Source organism: Onychomys torridus, unplaced genomic scaffold, assembly GCF_903995425.1.
Source record: "Onychomys torridus unplaced genomic scaffold, mOncTor1.1, whole genome shotgun sequence".
Lineage (NCBI taxonomy): Eukaryota > Metazoa > Chordata > Mammalia > Rodentia > Cricetidae > Onychomys > Onychomys torridus.
In genome coordinates, this window is record NW_023414045.1 from 1 (window position 1) to 19,944 (window position 19,944).

Below are 19,944 nucleotides of genomic sequence, written 5' to 3' on the forward strand. Positions count from 1 at the left end.
TGGTTGGTTTAGCGTTCAGGCTTTGGAGCAACACAGTTCAGCTGAGATTCATGTGGAGGACTCAGAAGCTTCCAGCCTGAGGAAACAGGATCACCCTAGGAACTAGCAAGGTGAGATAGCTGTGGCTTGTTCTGCTTCTCTGATCTTCCAGCAATCACCCCAATAACTGGCCTCAGGTTTGAATTTTATTAACAAGACTCTTTTAAGATTCATGCTACATATGTTCAATCATATTATATTTAAAGCCACTTTAGCCGGGCGGTGGTGGCGCACGCCTTTAATCCCAGCACTCGGGAGGCAGAGCCAGGCGGATCTCTGTGAGTTCGAGCTACCAAGTGAGTTCCAGGATAGGTGCAAAGCTACACAGGGAAACCCTGTCTCCAAAAACAAAAACAAACAAATTAATTAATTAAAAAAAAAACACTTTATTTCTACGGCAAGTCCAGGGTACTTGGACATTTCTCACAAATGGATATCCTGGCTGGGCAAGATGGCACAGGCCTGTGATCCCAGCACTCCATAGGCTGAGGCACGAGAATTTCCATGAGCCCCAAGCCAGCCTGGACTAGAGATCTTATCTCAAAGAAATGGGAAAAGAATTCTACTATCAGTCATGAGAACTTAACCCTTTAAAGTCCCAAACCTTTAACTCTGGGGGGATTTTCCCTGAAATGTATCTGTGCATTTGCACCTTCGGCCAGCATGGAACTGAATCCTCACTTGACATTTGGGAGTCATCATTATTCCCAACACCAACTGCTGGGATCCAATATTCTGAACTTCAATCTACATTCAATCTACTAGCATTTAGTGTAGAAACATAGTCCCTCCCCCTTTTAGTCTCAGCATATAAGCTAGTCTCATGCCTCAGCCTTCTAGGTGACAGTATCACAGGTAAGTTGCCTATTCCCTTTGAAAACCACCCTAGATTGCTACATATGAATCTGCTCCTCTCCACCTGCATCGTACCCAGACCATTCAGCAGGCCGGGTGTGCATTCTCCTTCTGAGCTATAGCCAAAGCCCATGCTTTATTCTTTCGTGTGCATGCACACGCCCTCCCCCTCTTCATCAGCTGTGTGTTCACTCACTAGGGTACTTCTATCTGCTGCCTTTAGTTTCACCCTGGGAAACAACATAATTAGTTAGAATTCTAGGCAAAATGAGTCGTTACGCTGGAAGCATTAAGGCCCTCCTACAGGAAACACATGCCACGAAGAGTGGTGGTTCATCCTGTGATCCCAGCACTTAGGGAGACTGAGGCAGGGGAAATGACACTAGTTCAACTAGCCTGGGCTACACAATGAGTCCCAGGCTAGCCTGCATCAGTCTAGGAAACAAAAAGAATGTTTCATAACATCGGTTATGGGCTGCTGAGGACTCTAGCTTCTTACTAACTCTTTCCTAACATCCACCCATCCATCCATCCGTGTGTGTGTGTGTGTGTGTGTGTGTGTGTGTGTGTGTGTGTGTTAGGAAAGAGATTGAACCCAGGGCCTTGCACACGCTAACTACGGACACTACAATGAAATACCCCTCGGCCCCCTCACTGTTAAACGAGATGAGAGAATTCCACAACCCTTTAATTCCATGCAAGCCAGGGGCTGCGGCTCTATCCGTCGTTTCTAATAAGGTCCGATTTCCGTCGTCACTAAGCGCAACGAAATCAGGGGTGCGAGTGGGAATCGGAAGGTCTAGTTAACGAAAGAAGCAAACGATGGCAATGACAGCTAAAATCCACTCAGCTTGCCCGCAGCGCTCTCGGGCTCGCGCGCTGTCAGAAACGCCTGTCCAACAGCTGAGGGTTTCTCGCTAGCGCCGGCACGGGAGCAGGTAACAAAGCAGGCGGGTTCTAAAGTCAACAGAGCAGGAAAACAAGGCACTGCCACCGATCTCAAGGGGGACGCGTGGAAAGGCGGACAGAGGGAACTTCGGTGAGATGGTTCGAGCACCCTCTCCACCCTCCACACACACCGGAAGTTTTGAAATATCCTGCAGGCTCCCACAGGCAGAGCGGCTTCCCTCCGCCGCCGCGCAGGGCCCGGGGTGGGCAAGGGGAAGCTCTCCGTGCCTGGGCTGCAGCACCCGGGCTGGGTAGGCCACCAGCCAGCCAGGAGCCAGGCCGTCAATCACAGCCAGCGCTCGCGGCTGCGTCCCCGCCGCCCGCGAGCCGGAGCCGGAGCCGGAGCCGGAGCCGGAGCCGGAGCCGGGCCGCGGGCAGGTGGCGGCACCTGCGGCCGCGACCCAATCGGGCTGTTCCGGCTCGGCGGCCAGGCCCGGAGCCACGCGAGCTCACCTCGGCGGTGAATCCTTCGGACCGTCGTGCCGAGTCGGGCCACGCCAACTCCGCTCCCCTCCCCGGGGCCCTCCCTGCTCGGCGCGCGCCACTCACCGAAGAAGCCCTGCACGATCCCGAGCGGGTGGCTCAGCCAGTCTTCGCCACAGGGCATGGCGCTGAGAGCCGGGGCCAGCGCGGCCCGCGCGGCGCTTCTCCGTGGGCCGAGCGCGCCCGGAACCCGGCTGCTCCTCGGGGGCTCGTCCGCGCCCTCCCACGCGCGGGGGACGTCGCGAGCCGCGGGCCTCCAGGGGAGGCGGCGGCGGTGACGGGCGCCTCCGAGCTGCTGGCCAGCGGCAGGAGCGGCGTGACGGTCCCAGCCTCCACTTCTCACAATGGCGGGAAATCGCGGCCACCGACCGCGCTGCCAGCGACCTGGGTGGAGCTCGAGAGGGAGGGGCGGCGGGAGCGTGCTGCGCAGTCCCGGAGGGGAGGGAGTGGGCGGGGCGGGGCGGCCATTTTGGAGACGGGTAGAGACCGGGAAGTGGCGCGGCCGCCATCTTGGAGATGGGCAGAGGGAAAGAGCCTGTGCTCTTGAGTGTGTCATATAGTAGGCGTCACCGTGGGAACGCGTGGATGGGCAAACTCCGTCAGGCTGCCTCATTGGCTCAAAGTTTGCGTGCAAGGACCAAGAGGCGCAAGCTCACCCAGGTGTCGGAGTCAGCTGTGAACAAAATTAAGGGGTGAAACTCCGTTTGGTGTGTCCCCCCCCCCCCCACAACATGATCTGTTGTGACTTTTTTTTTTTTCCTTCTAGTTCTGGTGCTAGAACTCTTCTATGGCACCCTGCCCAAAAGCCTATGTAAGAACTTGTCCCAGGCTCAATGCGTTCTTCCTGAACGATTTAATTGAGGAGGCTTTGAAATCAAGGATGCATTGCAGCCTTTGTGGGCATCTTAGTATTGCAGAGGAACTGGTTCCTCCCTCATGGAGAAGCAAGCACTCAGAACTCTCTTCTGGCCCAGCCTTTAGTTTCTGACCTGGAAAACACTCAGACGCGCTTCTTCCTCCAACCTGGTAACTAGGGAGCTGTGGCAAGATACCCACGCACCATAGAGATCAGGATACTCTTAAGAGGGGAGACCCAGAAAGGCATCTCCACAGAAACTTTTAGCCTAGGGAATTTAGGAATTGTCCAAGTTTTCATAAAGAAACCGTTTCCCCACTGTGTGGGATGTACCTCAGAAAACCCTGGTTTCATCAATACCTACTTGGCCAAAAAAAAAAGTAATGGTGGTCGGGCGATGGTGGCGCATGCCTGTAATCCCAGCACTCGGGAGGCAGAGGCAGGCGGATCTCTGTGAGTTCGAGGCCAGCAAAGCTAGTTCAGGACAGCCTCCAAAGCTACAGAGAAACCCTGTCTCAAAAACAAAACAAAACAAAACAAAAAGTAATGGTGATCTAAATGGAATCTAGAAAGTAGATAGCTGAAGAGAAAGACCTGCTCAGTGGTAGAGCACTTGCCTGGCATGCAAGAGGCCCTGGGTTTAATCCCTAGCAAGGGATAAAAGGGGAAGAGATGACAGCAGATAAACAGACAGCTGGACTGAGCCCCGACCTCCGAAGGGCAGTAGGGAAAGGGAACAAAACCTGCCCCTCTGCCCTTCTTGGTCCCCTGTTCTTAACTGCACACCCGTTGATGAGGAAGAGCTGACAGGCATTGTCTCTAAATCCCAGCACCTGGGAGGTATAGGCAAGGAAGGTCAGGTGTTCATACCTGCCTTGGCTACATACCCAGTTTGAGCCTGAGCTACATATGACCATGTCTAATAAAAAAATAAGTTTAGGAACATGTTTGCCACAAGTTATGAACAATTGAGGAAGAATAACTTAAAGTGGCTTATAATTTGGGTGACATAGCAGTCCTCCACAGAGAACAATAAATCTGTAGAGAAATGACAGAAGAAAGTTTCAGTTTCCAAAGGCAACAAGTTGCAGGACATCGAAATATGAAAGACTCATGCTACACATAGGTCAGTAGTGTGTAAAATATTCCCAGTTCTGGCTGGGCAGTGCTGGCACATGCCTTTAATCCCAGCACTGGGAGGCAGAGCCAGGCAGATCTCTGTGAGTTCGAGGCCAGCCTGGGCTACAGAGTGAGTTCCAGGAAAGGCGCAAAGCTACACAGAGAAACCTTGTCTGGAAAAAAAAAAGAAAAAGAAAAAAGAAAAATCAAAGTTATGTGCTATATAGGGGTTTATTTATTTTTTAATTTTATTTATTCATTTATTTATTTATTCATTCATTCGTTTTTATTGTTGTAGCCCAGGTTTCCTTGGATCTCACTATGTAGTCCAGGCTGAGATACATCTCCAGTCCCCATCAATAGATACTTTTTTGGGGGGAGGGGGAAGAGGGGCTTTTTCAAGACAAGGTTTCTCTGTGTAGCACTGGCTGTCCTGGAACTCACTCTGTAGACCAGGCTGGCCTTGAACTCAGAGATCCGATTGTCTCTGGCTCATGAGTGCTGGGATTAAAGGCTTGCGCCAGCACCGCCTGGCTTCCCCACTAATGGACTATCTGATGGTGTTATTGGGAATGGAGTCCATGAAAGGAACTGATTAGAAGGCCACTGAGGCCATGACTTTGAAGGGTATATCTTGTTCTGGGCCCTTTTCGGTCCTTTTTCTCTCCTTATTGTTCACTTTTCTTTCCTTCCTGTTGTGGTCTAAAATTAAAAAATATCACATGTTGAAGTTAATTACTCAAGGTGATAGTTTTGGAATTTGGGCTTTTGTTTTGTTTTGTCTTGTTTTGTGAGACAGGGTTTCTCTGTGTAGCTTTGCGCCTTTCCTGGAACTCACTCTGCAGCCCAGGCTGGCTTAGAACTCATGGCTCTGCCTCCCCAGTGCTGGGATTAAAGGCGTGTGCCACCACACTTAAGGAAAAGTCTGCAGGCAATTGTTACTATGTGTTCAGTTGATTGTTTTGCCAGACTGTAAACTCCAAAAAAGGAGGGATCTCAGGTCTCTTTCATACATCACTCTCTGCCTTGGCCACTCGCTAGAACTTACTCAGTGGACCAGGCGGCCTTCGAACTCAGAGGTTCACTGGCCTCTGCCTCCCGAGTGGAGTGCTGAGTTTAAAGGCGTGAGCCGGGTTCCATCACCGCACACATTCAAGGAGCTAGTATGCTGCAGTGGCGGGTGGCACATACCTTTAAAGCACTTGGAAGAGGCAATCGGATCTCTGAGAATTCCAGGCGACATGAGACCCTGTCTCAAAAAAAAAAGGAGATAGTAATTTCTACTCCCATTTCCTACTACTGACTGTCATAAAGACAGAATTGCTGCGTGTGGTAGTATTAATCTCAGGACTGGGAGGGCTGAGGTAGGAGGGTGAAGACCAGTCTGGGCTGCATAGCGAGATCCTGCCTCGTAAGCGCAAGCAAGCAAACAAAAAACCCAGATAGCCCACGAGAAACTCAGACGGTCCAGCGCCACCGAGGATCTGCGACTTCCAGCGTCTCGACTAGTGCTTGGATTCAGAACCCGCAGCGGCCACGCCCCTCGACGCTGAGGTTCCGGCGTCCGGCCTAGTCTAGAGCGGCCGAAGGTGTCACGTGACAGGCTTGGGCCTGAAGCCCATTCCGCCGTATTGCTTTTGGGCGGCTCCAGCTTCCGGAAGAAAACGGGTCCCTGAGTAGCTCCCCGGCCTGTGGCCTCCCCGGTGCGCAAGTGCGGAAGTGCGGTGGCACCCTGGGTGATCGGTTTCCGGTCTGTGGTGCCGCACCGGGCTGGTAGAGCCACGTAACGGCCGGGGGTCTGCAGCCATGGCGGAGAGGAAAACTAACGGTGGCGGAGCGTCCGTCTCCTCGTCGGGCACTAACTTACTCTTCTCCTCCTCGGCCACGGAGCTCTGCTTCAACGTGCCCTTCATCCCCGTCACGCAGGCCGCCGCCTCCCCGGCTTCCCTGCTCTTGCCCGGAGGTAGTGAGCCGAGGGCGCTTGGGGGCCAGTGTGTGCTCGGAGGGTGGGACAGGAGCGTCGCCTTCTCTGGGCCGCTTTTTCGGGCCACCAGTGACCAGCTTCCAGAGGGCCAGGGACTGTGCGATCCTGGAGGAGGGGCCCGGTGATGGATGGGGCTTGCTCTTGGTCCAAGGAACCGCTGTCACTGCACAAGTTTTTGGTGAACTGGGTGCTGGCAGAGAATGCAGCTAGATTAGTTACCCTCTGCTAGAATACCGCAAGCTATCTTACTGGGAACCCCCCGTGATAGGGCAGGCATCACCTAGCAGACAGTAAGCTATCGCCTTTGGGGACAGTGCCCCTCTCTGGAGGATAAACTCTCTCCTAGAAGAGGACTCCGCGTTTCAGGAGGACGCCTCCTAGGATAGACAGCGCTTCCTACTAGGATTGATATGTGATATCCGAAATGGAGGTACAGAATGCATTTCTCATTCTTTTCAAGGTATCACTCCCTCCGAGTTTTTCCTTGTTAGGCTCCCACGCTTGCTTTCACCTCCTTTTGTGTATTGTCTGGGAAGATTGATTTTTGGACGAAACTGTAGTGGTTAGGAGCACTGACTGTGTTCCACTCCAGGCCCTGCCACTGACTTGCTGTGTGGCCTCAGGCATGACATTTTACCCATCTACTTAAATTTCATGTTTTCACCCCCTCCGCTCCCCGCTTTGAGACAGGGTCTCTACGTTGGCCTGGCTCTCCTGGAACTCACTATGTAAAGGAGGTTGGCCTCAAACTCACAGAGGTCCTACTGCTTCTACATCTTGAGTGCTGAGATTGAAGGTGTGCGCCGCCATGCCCGGTCTCGTTTCTGTAAATATTTGTGAGCTAAGTGCCTCTGCCTCTCCGTTTGGACTGTGAACTTCTTTGCTCTTTTATTTGCGGGTTCTTGTTTAGTGCCTAGCACATAGGTCCTAACCAAATGCTGACCTTTTTCCACTAAATAGTTCCTGCTTGGAAGACTAGGGCCGTTTGCTGGAGGGAAAGGGAAGAAAGGCACACTACCTATGAAGGTTCCCCTTTCTGTCCTTTCTTCTTGGTGCTCGTAACTGTCTGTGCACACACACCTGTTTATCCTACCCAGCCAGAGTGCTGGCTTCACCAGAGCGGGGCTTAGTTCTAGTCACTGCTATAGCCTACTGCCTAGAGTGCAGAATCCATAGTATCCCGTGGCTTTGTGGAGCCTGTGCTTGTGTCTAGGGGGGAGGGAGGGATGAGTACCAAGAGTGCGTCTGTCTCATTTAAGCGGTGTTGCTGGAAAGTTAAGTGTTGCTTTCATTGGTAAGGAATTGTTGGGGCCAGAGCAGAGTGCTGTGAAAGGGTGCAGGAATAAAAATAATGGTTGTGCCTCAGAATTTCCAGATCATTCTCTGCCTCCTGAGTGCTGTTTGATTTACACCCATCTTCCTTGCTGTGTAATTAAGATGTGTGTGTATTTGTCAGTGCTTGAAATTCCTATTTTCTTTTCTTTTTTTTTCAAATTAAAAAAATTCCATGTGTGTTGGTGTTTTGCTTGCCTGTGTCTATATGAGGGCGTCGGGCCCCCTGGAACTGGAGTTATAGACAGTTGTGAGCTGCCATGTGGGTGCTGGGAATTGAACCCAGGTCCATCTTGGAAGAGCAGCCAGTGCTCTGAACCACTAAGCCATCTCTCCAGCCCAGCATTTCTATTTTCAAGTTTAAGACTAAGCCTACCTTTAGATTTACTCATTTATTAATTGATTTTTGAGACATGGTGTCATCTTGTAGCCAGGGTCGCTTTTGGCAGTCCACTTGTCTCCCAAGTGCTGTGACTGCTGGCATGAGCCGCAGTTAGTAGTTTATGCTTTCTTTAAATTTCTTGAAGGTTTATTTTTTTATTATTATTTTTTTAAATTGTGTACGTGTGTACGTGTGTGTGTGTGTGTGTGTGTGTGTGTGTGTGTGTGTACACATACATGAGCACAGTTGCCCTCAGAGGCCAGAGACTTTGAATCTCCCTGGAACTGGAGCTCAGGTGGTCATGAGTTGCCTGTTGTAGGTGCTGGGAAACAAATATGGGTCCCTCTGTGAGAGCGCACATTCTCAAAATCACTGAGCCATCTCTCCAACCCCATCTTGAAAACTGTTGCTTCTTAGATGTAAACTTATTTTTGTGAGAACACATAGTTTTTAGAACTATAATTCCATAACAAGTATGTTGTTCTTTTTTTGTTTTTTGAGACAGACTCTCTTTGTTATGTATCTCTGGCTATCCTGGAATTCCCTATGCAAACCAGGCTGACCTTGCCCTCACAGAGATCCACTTTCCTCTGCCTCTTGAATGCCTAACAAGTACTTTCTACATTTAAAACCTTTCAAGCTGGGTGGTGGTGCACGCCTTTAATCCCAGCACTGGGAGGCAGAGCCAGGTGGAACTCGGTGAGTTCGAGGCCAGCCTGGGCTACCAAGTGAGTTCCAGGAAAGGTGCAAAGCTACACAGGGAAACCCTGTCTCGGAAAACAAAAAACAAAAAACAAAAACAAAAACTAATAATAAAATAAAACATTTCATGATTAGAGATCTCTTCAGAGCATTTCTGGAGACAAAGGAGATCCCACCTCCTTGCGAACAACAGTGATCTCCTCAGTGGAAGAGACAGAGGAAGTAGCTTTATACATCCAGCAGATAGAAACTGAGCAGCCTCTCTCTGTCAGGCCCCGTTGCAGAGGTCAGGGTAGCACAGAACAGACGGTTCTGCTCTCTTTTCCTAACCAGTGTGTCCACACACACCAACACTGCTTTCATAAACTGTTGGAGTACAGCTTTAAACAGCTGGAGATGGGATGGGCAGGCTGCTTTGAGCACAGTGAGTCTTGGCTGGTGGAGTGGAGGGATGATGTTCCTTAAGGCCTCAGGGTCTCACAGGAAGTGATCTTAGCAGAGTTTGAAGGTACTGTAGAAGTGAGGGAGTCTGGAGGTATGAGGAAAACCTGCAGGCTTGGCAGGAGTTGGTGGTGGATGATATGGGGCAGTATGGACCTCTTTCCTGGTTCCTGTCCTTCCACTCTGCACTCTCCTTCAAGCAGATCACTGACTAGAGTGTGTACAGGGGAGTGGCCTAGTGGGCTGTGGGGCTCATACTATGCTAAAAGGTTTGTATTGCATTGAATTCTATGGGGAGCCTTCAAGGGTTTTGTTGAGAGTCTCACTATGTAGCTCTGACTGGCCTAGAACAGAGAAGTTTCTATGTTGACCAAGTTGGCCTCAATGTCACTGAGATTGTCCTGCCTCTTCCCTCCTGAATGCTGGGATTAAAGTTGGGTGCCAACACCTGGTCTCCTTTGAAGGATTTTTACAAGACAATGAAATTAGAAGTGTGCTTTAGAAAGGCCTGGGTTTTCCAAGCTCGAACTGGACTAGGGTTGACTGTCATAAATGTGGTCAGTTGGTGTCCCCTGTATGTCAGGCAGGAGTAGATGGTATCCTACGCCAAGTGAGCCACATTGAGTATCCAGGGTAGGGGACAGATGGGAGACTTTTATTTTATTTTTAATTTTTATTGTATGATGCTGAGGAACAGAGCCTTGCACACTCTAGGCAAGCAGTCTGCTATTGAGGTGCACCCATGGTAGAGGTGTTTATATTATAAAGTGACAGAGCTTTTTTTTGGGGGGAGGGGATGTTTCAAGACAGGGTTTCTCTGTGTAGTTTTGGTGCCTGTCCTGGATCTCAATCTGTAGACAAGGCTGGCCTCGAACTCACAGAGATCCATCTGGCTCTGCCTCCCAAGTGCTGGGAGCCACCACTGCCCGGCTGTTTCACCTGGTTTTCTACAGAGACAATAGTGTCATTACCAAATAAACTGACACCTCTGTTCTTTGTCCTGGTACTCAGATGAGACAGGGTCATCTACACAATAGAGTCATATGTATCACCTGTCTCTCACTTCCCACCCTCCTTTGCCTCTTCCAATGCTGTGAAAGCCTGGCCTCATGCTGATGGGCAGGACTTGGATAGTTCTCCAGCCTGGAGCCCAGTTAAAAGAAAGTGCTTACTCTGCTTTCCAATGCTCATATTTAAACACTGTACTTTTAGCTTCAGAGTAATAAGCCCGAAACATTTGACTTTGGGATATTATAACTACAGTAGGACCCTACCTGAAAGTACCAACAATTATAATATATCTTTAGTTACTTGCTTGTTTAGATTCAAAATTAAGCTCTAGGAATTAGCACCCTTTTACATAGTTCCCCTTATTCAACTGACTAAAATTATACTTCAAGGGCCATCCAGTGGGCAAAGGCACTTGCTGCCAAGCCTAAAGACCTGAGTCTAATCCCAGGACCCACGTGGTGGAAGGAAGAGAACCAACTCCAGCATGTTCTCTGAGCTCCGGTCACACACCACATTGAGAAAACACACCACAATGAGCACACACACACAAATAAATGCCATAAAACTGTTTCAAAAATTATGCTTTAAGAGCTTGTTTTTGGCCAGGTGGTAGTGGCCCACACCTTTAGTCCCAGTACTCGGGAGGCAGAGGCAGGCAGATCTCTATGAGTTTGAAGCCAGCCTGGTCTACAGACCAAGTTCCAGGACAGGCTCCAAACCTATACAGAGAAACCCTGTCTTGAAAAACAAAAACAAAAAGAAAAAAATAGAAGAGAGTGTGTGTCTTTATAGACCGGTTTTGGCTCTGCCCAGGCAGTCTAGCCTCAAACTCACGAATGCTGAGATCATAGTCATTGCTGCCATGCCTGGTTTCCACCTAAATTTGTCTGAAGGCTCGATATGAGCACCTCAGGAGATGTGGAGTGCCCCAACTGCATACAGTCTTGACACTGGGTTGTTCTGCACTCAGCACTTTCTGAATGATGAGACCACTTAAAGACGATCTCTTTTGTGACCAGGATCAAGACAGGCCACCGTGTCAATAAAGCCATCTCCACTGTGAGTGGTGTCACAGAAGCCTCCTACATACATGCCTGCGTTTTACTAAAAAAAAAGTATAAAGAAGTAAAACATTCATACCTCCAGTTTTTCACTGAACTCCTCTGTATAGGGAATGAATCTACTATCTGTGTCCCCTTTGTAAAACCAAGTACAGCGTCTCACTTCAGCCGGCTCCTCTTCCCAATACACAGACTTCCTCATGCGGTCATAGAGGTAAACATCATAGCGCCCTCCATCCGTGCCTAGAACCACACTTTCAGGATCTGGCTGCACTAGGAACCAAAAGAGGACATTTCCCCCTAATGTTACCAGGAACATTTGAAGATGCAAATAACATTAACAATAACATCCATGATGTTACTAGTCAAATGAAAACACAAGATAATCCGTATTACTCAAAATTATGGCATATATTTATTTTGTTTGTTTATTTATTTATTTTTGAGGCAGAGTCTCACTCTGTAGCCCAGGCTGGCCTCAACCTCCCAGAAGTCCTCCTGCTCCAGCCTCCTATGTATCGAGATCACAGGGGTGAGCTGCCATGCAGCATGACTCCTCTCGAGCAGAAAGAAAGAGCCAGGGCAGGCTTTAAAATACACAGTCATAAAATAACTGAAATAGTCCATGATTGTTTTTAATCAAACAGATGTGCTGCCACACACCTGTAATCTCAGCACTTGGGTATGCAGTCAGGAGGATTATGAGTTCCTGGCTAATCCTGGCCAGCCTGGGCTGAATGAGATCTCATTTCAAAAGTAAAACAAAACAATAACATTAATGTACCACAATGTTCCATGAAGTACACTGCTAGAAAATACTGACTGATATTTAAGTTTCATAATCAAAAATATCAAGATAAAGAATCATATTTGTATGCTGTAAGACTTCTCAGAGCCTTAAGACACACCTATGTAAAAACTCATCTGACCTCAGAACAATTTTTCACACAGCATTTCATGAACTGAGCTCCACAGGAAATATTTGACGTCCTATAATTACAAGTGAATGGGGATAAAACTTGGATGATGTAAGAACTGTACTTCTCTGATTTAAAACAACTTTTTGGTTGTTTTGTTTCACTCAGACAGGGTCTAACTATGGCTGGTCTAGACCTCACTAGAGAGACCAGGCTCGCCTCAAACTAACAGAGATCTGCCTGTCCTAAGTGCTGGGATGAAAAGTGCGTGCCACCGTGCCCAGCTAAAACAAAAGAAATTGCTAAACTATTTATTTAAATTCTTTGTTCAATAATTCAATAACACATGAATTAGTACTACCATCTTTTTTTTTTTTTTTTTTTTTTTTTTTGGTTTTTCGAGACAGGGTTTCTCTGTGTAGCTTTGTGCCTTTCCTGGAACTCACTTGGTAGACCAGGCTGGCTTCAAACTCACAAAGATCCACCTACCTCTGCCTCTGCCTCCCGAGTGCTGGGATTAAAGGCGTGTGCCACCGCTGCCCGGCAGTACTACCATCTTAAAATGGGGTCTGCAGACCTATACAGATTAAGGAATCTGACAGGTGCAAAAAGTAGGCCATGAATACTCTTCATCTTTTCTCTTCCTCAAATGAGATGGAATAATGCAAGATGGGTGAGTACTTACCTGAATTATAGATCTCTTCAAGATTCAAAGAGTCAAGCACACTAAAAGGCATCCACAGTTGTTTATATTCCACCTCCTTGCAGTAAAACCAGTGAGGCTGAACAGGTTCATACTGGTTCTGAAGTACAAAAGGAGCTGGTCCCTGGACATGGGGTCCTGCTGGTCTGGCAGGTACCTGCTGCTGTGCTGGTGACTGCATTGATGGAGGGAGCTGAAAGGAACAAGGTTAAAACCGTCACATGTGCCCAAAAGACATTCTGTAACTGCTTCGAACTCCAACTGACATCAATAATAATTATCCCATAATTTCTAGGTAACTAATGTCATATCTAGTGTAATAAAACTAAAACTAGCTGCAAAGTAAACTAGACTTCTGCACACTAATGGCAAACTGACACCTACCAATGTCTCCTATATTTTTAAATTTTTTGTTGTTTTTTGGTTGTTTGTTTTTGAGACAGGGTTTCTCTATGTAGCCTTGGCTGTCTTGGAACTCAACTCTGTAGATCAGGCTGGCCTCGATCGAACTCACAGAGATCCACCTGTCTCTGCCTCCTGAGTGCTGGGACAAAAGGCATGTGCCACCACTGCCTGGAAACTTCTAGATTTTTAATAAATTTGTTTTTAACTTTTTTCATACAATATATTATCATATTCTTTCCCTTTCCTGGGTCCTCCCAATTCCCCAATCACCCAACTTCATGACCTTTCTCTCTTAAAAGAAAAAAAAAACCTCAAATAAACAAAAAAGCACACACAAAAAACCAAGGAGCTCTTGTTGTGTTGGCCAGCGACTCCTGAGCATGAGGCCTGCCCTGAGTGTGGCTGATACACCCAGTGTCACTCCACTGAAGAAAACTGCTTTTCCCTCTCCCAGCAGCTATCAAGCACAACCAGCTTCTTGGTTAGGGGTGGAACTTGTGCCCACTTCTTCTCAGTGCTGGGATTTTGTATGCCTTGAACTTGTACAGCATGCACAAGACCTGCACGGGTCCCATAACTTTTTAAATCTTTACAACACCCATACTTCTTGACCCAGCAATTCCATTTCTAAGTATGTAAATATGTAAATGTTAATCTAACAAACACACACACACGAATTTGGTTGGCTACAACCAAACTCTATAAACATTAAACAGTGGAAGAATCTATCTTAGTCCCTGTAATTGAGCGTGTTCACTAACTAGTATAAATAAGATGAGAGGCTGGCAGTCTATTAAGACAGCATTACCGTGCTGGGCATGGGAGAGCACACCTTTAATCCCAACACTTGGGAGGCAGAGGCAGGCAGATCTCTGTGAGTTCAAAGTCAACCTGGTCTACAAAGTGAGTTCCAGGACAGCCAGGGCTGTTACACAGAGAAACTCTGTCTCGAACCAAAAAAACAAAAACAAAAACAAAAACAAAAAAACTACATTGCCTCAATTCTCACATGTCCATAAATAACATTAATTGATAATATATACTAAAATCTGAGAATACTGGCATGTACCTAAGCAATTAAAATCAAACATTACTCCAGTAAATAGGTGATATAAACTTGAACATGAACCATTTGATAGCTGCCTCAAAACAAATTTGTGTATTTTTAAATTTATTTGGGTGGGCATGCTGGCACCACAGCCAAGTGTGGAAGTCAGGGGCAGCTTGCAGGAGCCGTTCTCTCCTTCCACTGCATGGCCCCGGGGATCTAAGTCAGGTCCTCAGACCTCGTGCCAAGTGCCTTTACCCTGAGCCATCTTGCTAGCCTCCAATTAACTACTTTTAAAAGAAGGTTTACTTCGAAACATGCAGTTTACAAAGAATAGCCTTTGTGACATATACCTATAATACTAACTACTTGGGGCTGAGGTAGGAAGATTAAGAGTCTGAGGCCAAACAAAGCAATTTAGCAAGATCCTGTCTCAAAATTAAAAGGTGAACTGGAGGTATAGCTCAATGGGAATGCTTACCTACCATATTTATTGGCCTGGTTTTGATCACCAGTTAAAAGCCAGCCTGGTCTACAGAGCAAGTTCTAGAACAGCCAGGGCTACACAATAAAACCCTGTCTCAAAAAAAAAAAAAAAAAAAAAAAAAATCTGTCTGGTGCTGGAGAGATGGTCCAGTGGCTAAAAAAAATACTTGTTGTACTTGCAGAGAACCTGGGCTTGGTTCTAGAGCCCAAATGGTGCCTCACGGTCATCTATAATCCCAGTTCTAGGGACTCAGACAGGCTTTTCTGGCCTCCTGGGACACCAGACACACATGTGGTGCAGACACACATTCAGGTAAAACACCCATACGTATATAATAAAATCAGTTAAAAATATATTTTATCCTCAGTGTATATTAAAATGTATAAAGTTGAGCTGGAGAGATGGCTGAGCAGTTAAGGGCATTGACTATTCTTCCAGAGGACCCTTGGTTCAAATCCCAGTACCCATATGACAGCTAACACCTGTAACTCTAGTTCTAGGGGACCTGATACCTCCTTCTGACCTCCAAGGGCATTGTATGCCCATGGTACACAAACGCACATGCAGACAACTATACACATAACATAAAAATAAATAAATCTCAAAAAAGATTTTTTAACATACAAAGTTTTTTTTTAAAGTTTCACTAAGAAAGAAAACTGGTATGATGTCCACGTACCGGTGGCATGGGTCCTGGCGGCATTTGGTACGTCTGCACAGGGGGTCCAGAAGGCAGAGGGTAGGAGGGATGGCCTGGCGTCTGGCATTGCTGCAGCTGTGGGGGTGTAATATAGGGGTTCGCCCTGCTGCTGACAGGAGTGTGGCGATATGGGTTATGTCCTTGTTGAGGAATCCCTTGGGGAGGGCTCCCAAAATTTGGAGGGAGACTACTCGGCTGAGAAGGCAAATAGGTATTCATTCCCATCTGTGAGGAAGGTGCAGCACCATGATGAGCCTTGGAAACAGACGGTGGAAATGCAGTCAACACATCTTGGGATCCTGTTGTAAAAGGGAGTGTGGCTGGGGGCTTGGAAAATGCTGACTGTCCGGCCGACATTGAGGGAGCTGTCGAGGGCGACTGTCCAATGTTCCCAAAAGGGTCACTACTGCTTGATCCCTGAGAGAAGTAACTGAATGTCTGTGGGGTGGAGGTGTGCACAGAAGTCTGACCAAGGAAACTATCCTCCTCGCCAACATCTGTGGAGTCCTCTGCAACACAACAGAAGAGCAATGGAGAACAACGGCTTAGAAGCAGCACTCCCGTTGGAGGAGGCTCTGTAACCAAGACCAAGCACGGAGATCGCTTGCTTTGGTATTCTAACTGGTATTTTCTGCATTGGAGGGAGGGAAGAAAGCCTTCCCCTTCAATCTTTTCTCTTAACCAGAGGACCAATGACTCTTTGCAATGAACACTTGCAGGTAAAGATATATGGACAAAAGGATATACTGAGTGACTCACTGGGTCGCGCTACAGTTTCCACAAGATTTTTTAAAATTAAATTTTATTTCATTTTATTTTGGCAGGGAGGTTGCCAGGGCAGAGGGCAGATATGAAGGGACGGGGAGATGAATGGGACTGAGATGCATGATGTGAAAGACACAAAGAAAAATAGTTTTTAAAAAGAAAAAAAAAAAAAAGCTTTTCTCAGGGCTGGAGAGATGGCTCAGAGCATCTGAGCTCTTCCAGAGGTCCTGAGTTCAATTCCCAGAAACTACATGGTGGCTCACAACCATCTATAATAAGATCTGGTGCCCTCTTCTGGCCTATAGGCATGCATGCAGGCAGAACATTGTATACATAATACATAAATCTTTAAATTTTTTTTCTCTTTAAAAAAATTTTATTTGGAAAGAAAAAACTTCATTTAAATAAGAAAAGCTAAAAAGTACCAAAAAGTTATTAATTTCTCCACCAGAGATAGTCACCCTTATCATTAACTTTTAGGAAGCCAGGTATGGTTGACCTTAATCCCAGCACTCAGGAGGCACAAATAGTGAGTCCGAGGCCAGCCTGGTCTACAGAGTGAGTTCCAGGGCAGCCAGGACTACAGAGAGAAACCTTGTCTCAAAGAAAGAAAAAAAGAAAAACATTTTGGTATGTCCCTTTTTATTTTCTATGTAAATATTAATTCTTTTGTAAACATTGATGTTTACAGCCTGGTGAGGTGGCGCATGCCTTAATTCCAGCACTCGGGAGGCAGAGGTTGGTGGATCTCTGTGAGTTAAAGGTCAGCCTGGTCTACAAAGAGATTCCAAGACAGTCAGAGGTTACACAGGGAAACCCTGTCTCAAAAAAACCAAACCAAAACAAAACAAAGTTCATGTTTACATAAAGGACTTTCTTTAAAGAAGCAATTTTGTACTTACTTTTATATATGTTCAATCTTTTTTCCTGATATAATTCAAATCTATTTTTATTTCTACAATCATAACGAGAAACTGAAACACAGGCATTAGCTGTGTTGACAAGTAGTGGAACTTGGGGTCTCAATTACAAAGTCATTATTGTACAAATGAGCATATGTAGAATATTTCTTTACACTATGTGAATATATGTCCCTGTGACTGGTTTATAAAAAGCTAAATGGCCAGTAGCATGGGGCAGAGTCTGAGGAGCCAGATGCAGAAGAAGCATGGAAAGTACACAGATGAAGTAAACAAGCCTCGGGGCAGCACACAGATTAATAGAAATGGGTTAAGTTGTAAGAGCTAGTTAGAAACAAAGCTAATCTATCAGCCAAGCCTTTATAATAGGAAGTCTCTATGTGTTTATTTGGGAGCCAGTGGTCCTGATGAAAAAATTCTGCCTACAAGCATGTGCTCTTTGTGTTCCCAAGGTTATCCATTAACTGCAATCCCTAAAATGTAAGCAGTAGTCATAACTAGATGTTCAGACATTACAGAACACCAACTCATAGGCTGGTAAGATGGCTCAGCAGGTAAAGCTGGCTGCCCCAGAACCAACAGGATAGAAGAAGAGAACCAACTCCTACAAATTATTCTTTGATCCTCCACATATACACACACAATAAATAAATGAAAAATTAACAAAACAGCAAGTTACTAGAAAATCATTTTTCTAGGGGAAGGTCTCCTGACTTCTCTCTAGACAACTTCATTTTCACTGTGTTTTCAGCTTAAAACAACACCACTTCTATTCTGCTATCAAGTAATTCATGCCAGGTGTAGGAGCCCACGCCTTTAATACCAGCACCCAGAAGGCAGAAATAATGAGTTTCAGAACAACCTGGTCTACAGAGTGAGTTCCAGGGCAGCAAGGACTACACAGAGGAACACTGTCTCAAAAGAGAAAAAAGAAAAAGAAAAAAAACAAGTAATTCACAAGGAATCATTTTCTTTTCTATTCTGCTATCCAGTAATTCACAAGGAATCATTTTCCCACTAACTAACCTCAAGACCCTCACCCTACTCTTTCTTGTTCTCCTCTTATGAACAGCTTTCAGCTTTTCCCTCCTACTCTTTCCTTTTGCTTTGGTCACCTTTATCTGCCACTGCTGGAGGGCTACAGTCCATCAGATGTGTGGAACCACTCCCTGTACACAGGCACACTATGGTCCCTGCCCTTGGAGAACTGCCAAAGCTCTGGGATCTCTGTGACCTCATGGTGATTCTGTCTTCAGTTTACAGGCTGTTCCAATTATACTTCACACACCAGTTTAGTGAAGAGACTCCACTCTACAGGTTTGGCCACAGTGCCCCAAACACAATTCCAACAGAGTACAGAGTCCGTGACTGTCTTTCTGGCCTACGATGGAACCATACTATTCAAAAGACATGCCTACTGTCCCAGCTTCTCAGAGACGGAGGAAAACAGAACACTTGAGCCTAAAAGTTCCAAATCATATTGAGCAACACAAAGTGTGGCAGTTTGAATGTAATTGGCCCTCGGAATCTCACAGAGAGTGGTACTGTTAGCAGGTGTGGCTTTGCTTGAGTAGGTATGGCCCTGTTGGAGGAAGTGTATCACTGGGCTTTGAGGTTTCCTATGCTCAGGACACCACCCAGTGTCTCAGTTGACTTCCTGTTGCCTGCAATAGGTAGCAGTCTCAGCTCCAGCACCATCTGCCTACACTCTGCCATGCTCTCCATCATGATGATAATGGACTGAACACCAGAAACTGTAAGCGAACCACTCCACAACAATTAAAATGTTTTCTCTTTAAGAGTTGCCGTGGTCATGGTGTGTCTTCACAGAAATAGAAACCCTAAAACATGAAGCCAATATAATAATAATAATAATAATAATAATAATGAAGAAGAAAAAATTCAGCATACCTCTAGCTTCACCCTAGGAGCCCTTTCTAATTCTCTACAGACACAAATGGATCTAGAACCACAGCCATGAGTGTTCTATACTTGTGATTCTCCCATCTTGTCTCAAATTCAGACTGTCCTCCTGTGTCCCACAATTCTCTAGTCCTTCTGGTAGACCCAGTCACGTGTGTCAAACTTAGTAAGACTCACAATGAATTTATTATCTTAATCATTCCAATCTCAAACAGAAGTTCACCAACTATCCAGATTTCAATGTGAAACCTCACATCTCTCAGACCTTTTGTGTAGTCCTTCAGATTTCCATTAAAGAACCATGAATGCGGGCTGCAGAGATGGCTCGCTCAGTGGTTAAGAGCACTGACTGCTCTTCTAGAGGATCTGAGTTCAATTCCCAGCAACCACATGGTGGCTCACAACCATCTGTAATGAGATCTGGTGCCCTCTTCTGGCGTGCAGTAATGCATACTGACAAAGCACTGCACACACAATAAATAAATAAATAAATAAATAAATAAATAAATAAATGAATGAATGAATGAATGAATGAATAAGAATAAATAAATAATCTTAAGGGAAAAAAAAAAAAAAGAACCACGAATGTGCCAGACGGTGGTGGCGCACACCTTTAGTCCCAGCACTCAGGAGGCAGAGGCAGGTGGATCTCTGTGAGTTCAAGGCCAGCCTGATCTATAGAGTAAATTCCAGGACAGCCAGGACTGTTTCACAGAGAAACTCTGTCCCCCAAAACAAAACCAGAACCATGAATGTAGTACCTACTACATGCCAGCTGCAGAGCTTGGACTCAGAGCTATAATGAAGGGGAATGGACCTTGACACTGACACAGAGCTGGCCTCAATGAGGTCAATAACGGCCT

At 46.5% G+C, this 19,944-nt stretch overlaps 1 protein-coding gene across 1 annotated transcript; it reads right to left on the reverse strand.

Moving 5' to 3' along the window:
* Positions 1 to 11,286: 11,286 nt before the first annotated feature.
* On the reverse strand, positions 11,287 to 16,068 carry LOC118576611 (SEC23-interacting protein-like). Its single transcript, XM_036176813.1, has 3 exons — positions 15,453 to 16,068; positions 12,816 to 13,026; positions 11,287 to 11,486 (listed from the first exon to the last, which is right to left on the reverse strand). The coding sequence occupies exons 1-3, from the start codon at positions 15,828 to 15,830 to the stop codon at positions 11,287 to 11,289; spliced, it is 789 nt and encodes a 262-aa protein (XP_036032706.1). The 5' UTR covers positions 15,831 to 16,068.
* Positions 16,069 to 19,944: the final 3,876 nt, after the last annotated feature.

What these genes read in the sequence shown, in the direction of transcription:
- LOC118576611 (XM_036176813.1), bottom strand. Translation starts at nt 15,830, where the DNA reads ATGTCGGCCGGACAGTCAGCATTTTCCAAGCCCCCAGCCACACTCCCT. An exon ending in CGCCAGGACCCATGCCACCG is followed by an intron (nt 13,027 to 15,452) that starts GTACGTGGACAT and finishes TGTTCCTTTCAG; the next exon opens with CTCCCTCCATCAATGCAGTC. An exon ending in TGAAGAGATCTATAATTCAG is followed by an intron (nt 11,487 to 12,815) that starts GTAAGTACTCAC and finishes TTTGGTTCCTAG; the next exon opens with TGCAGCCAGATCCTGAAAGT.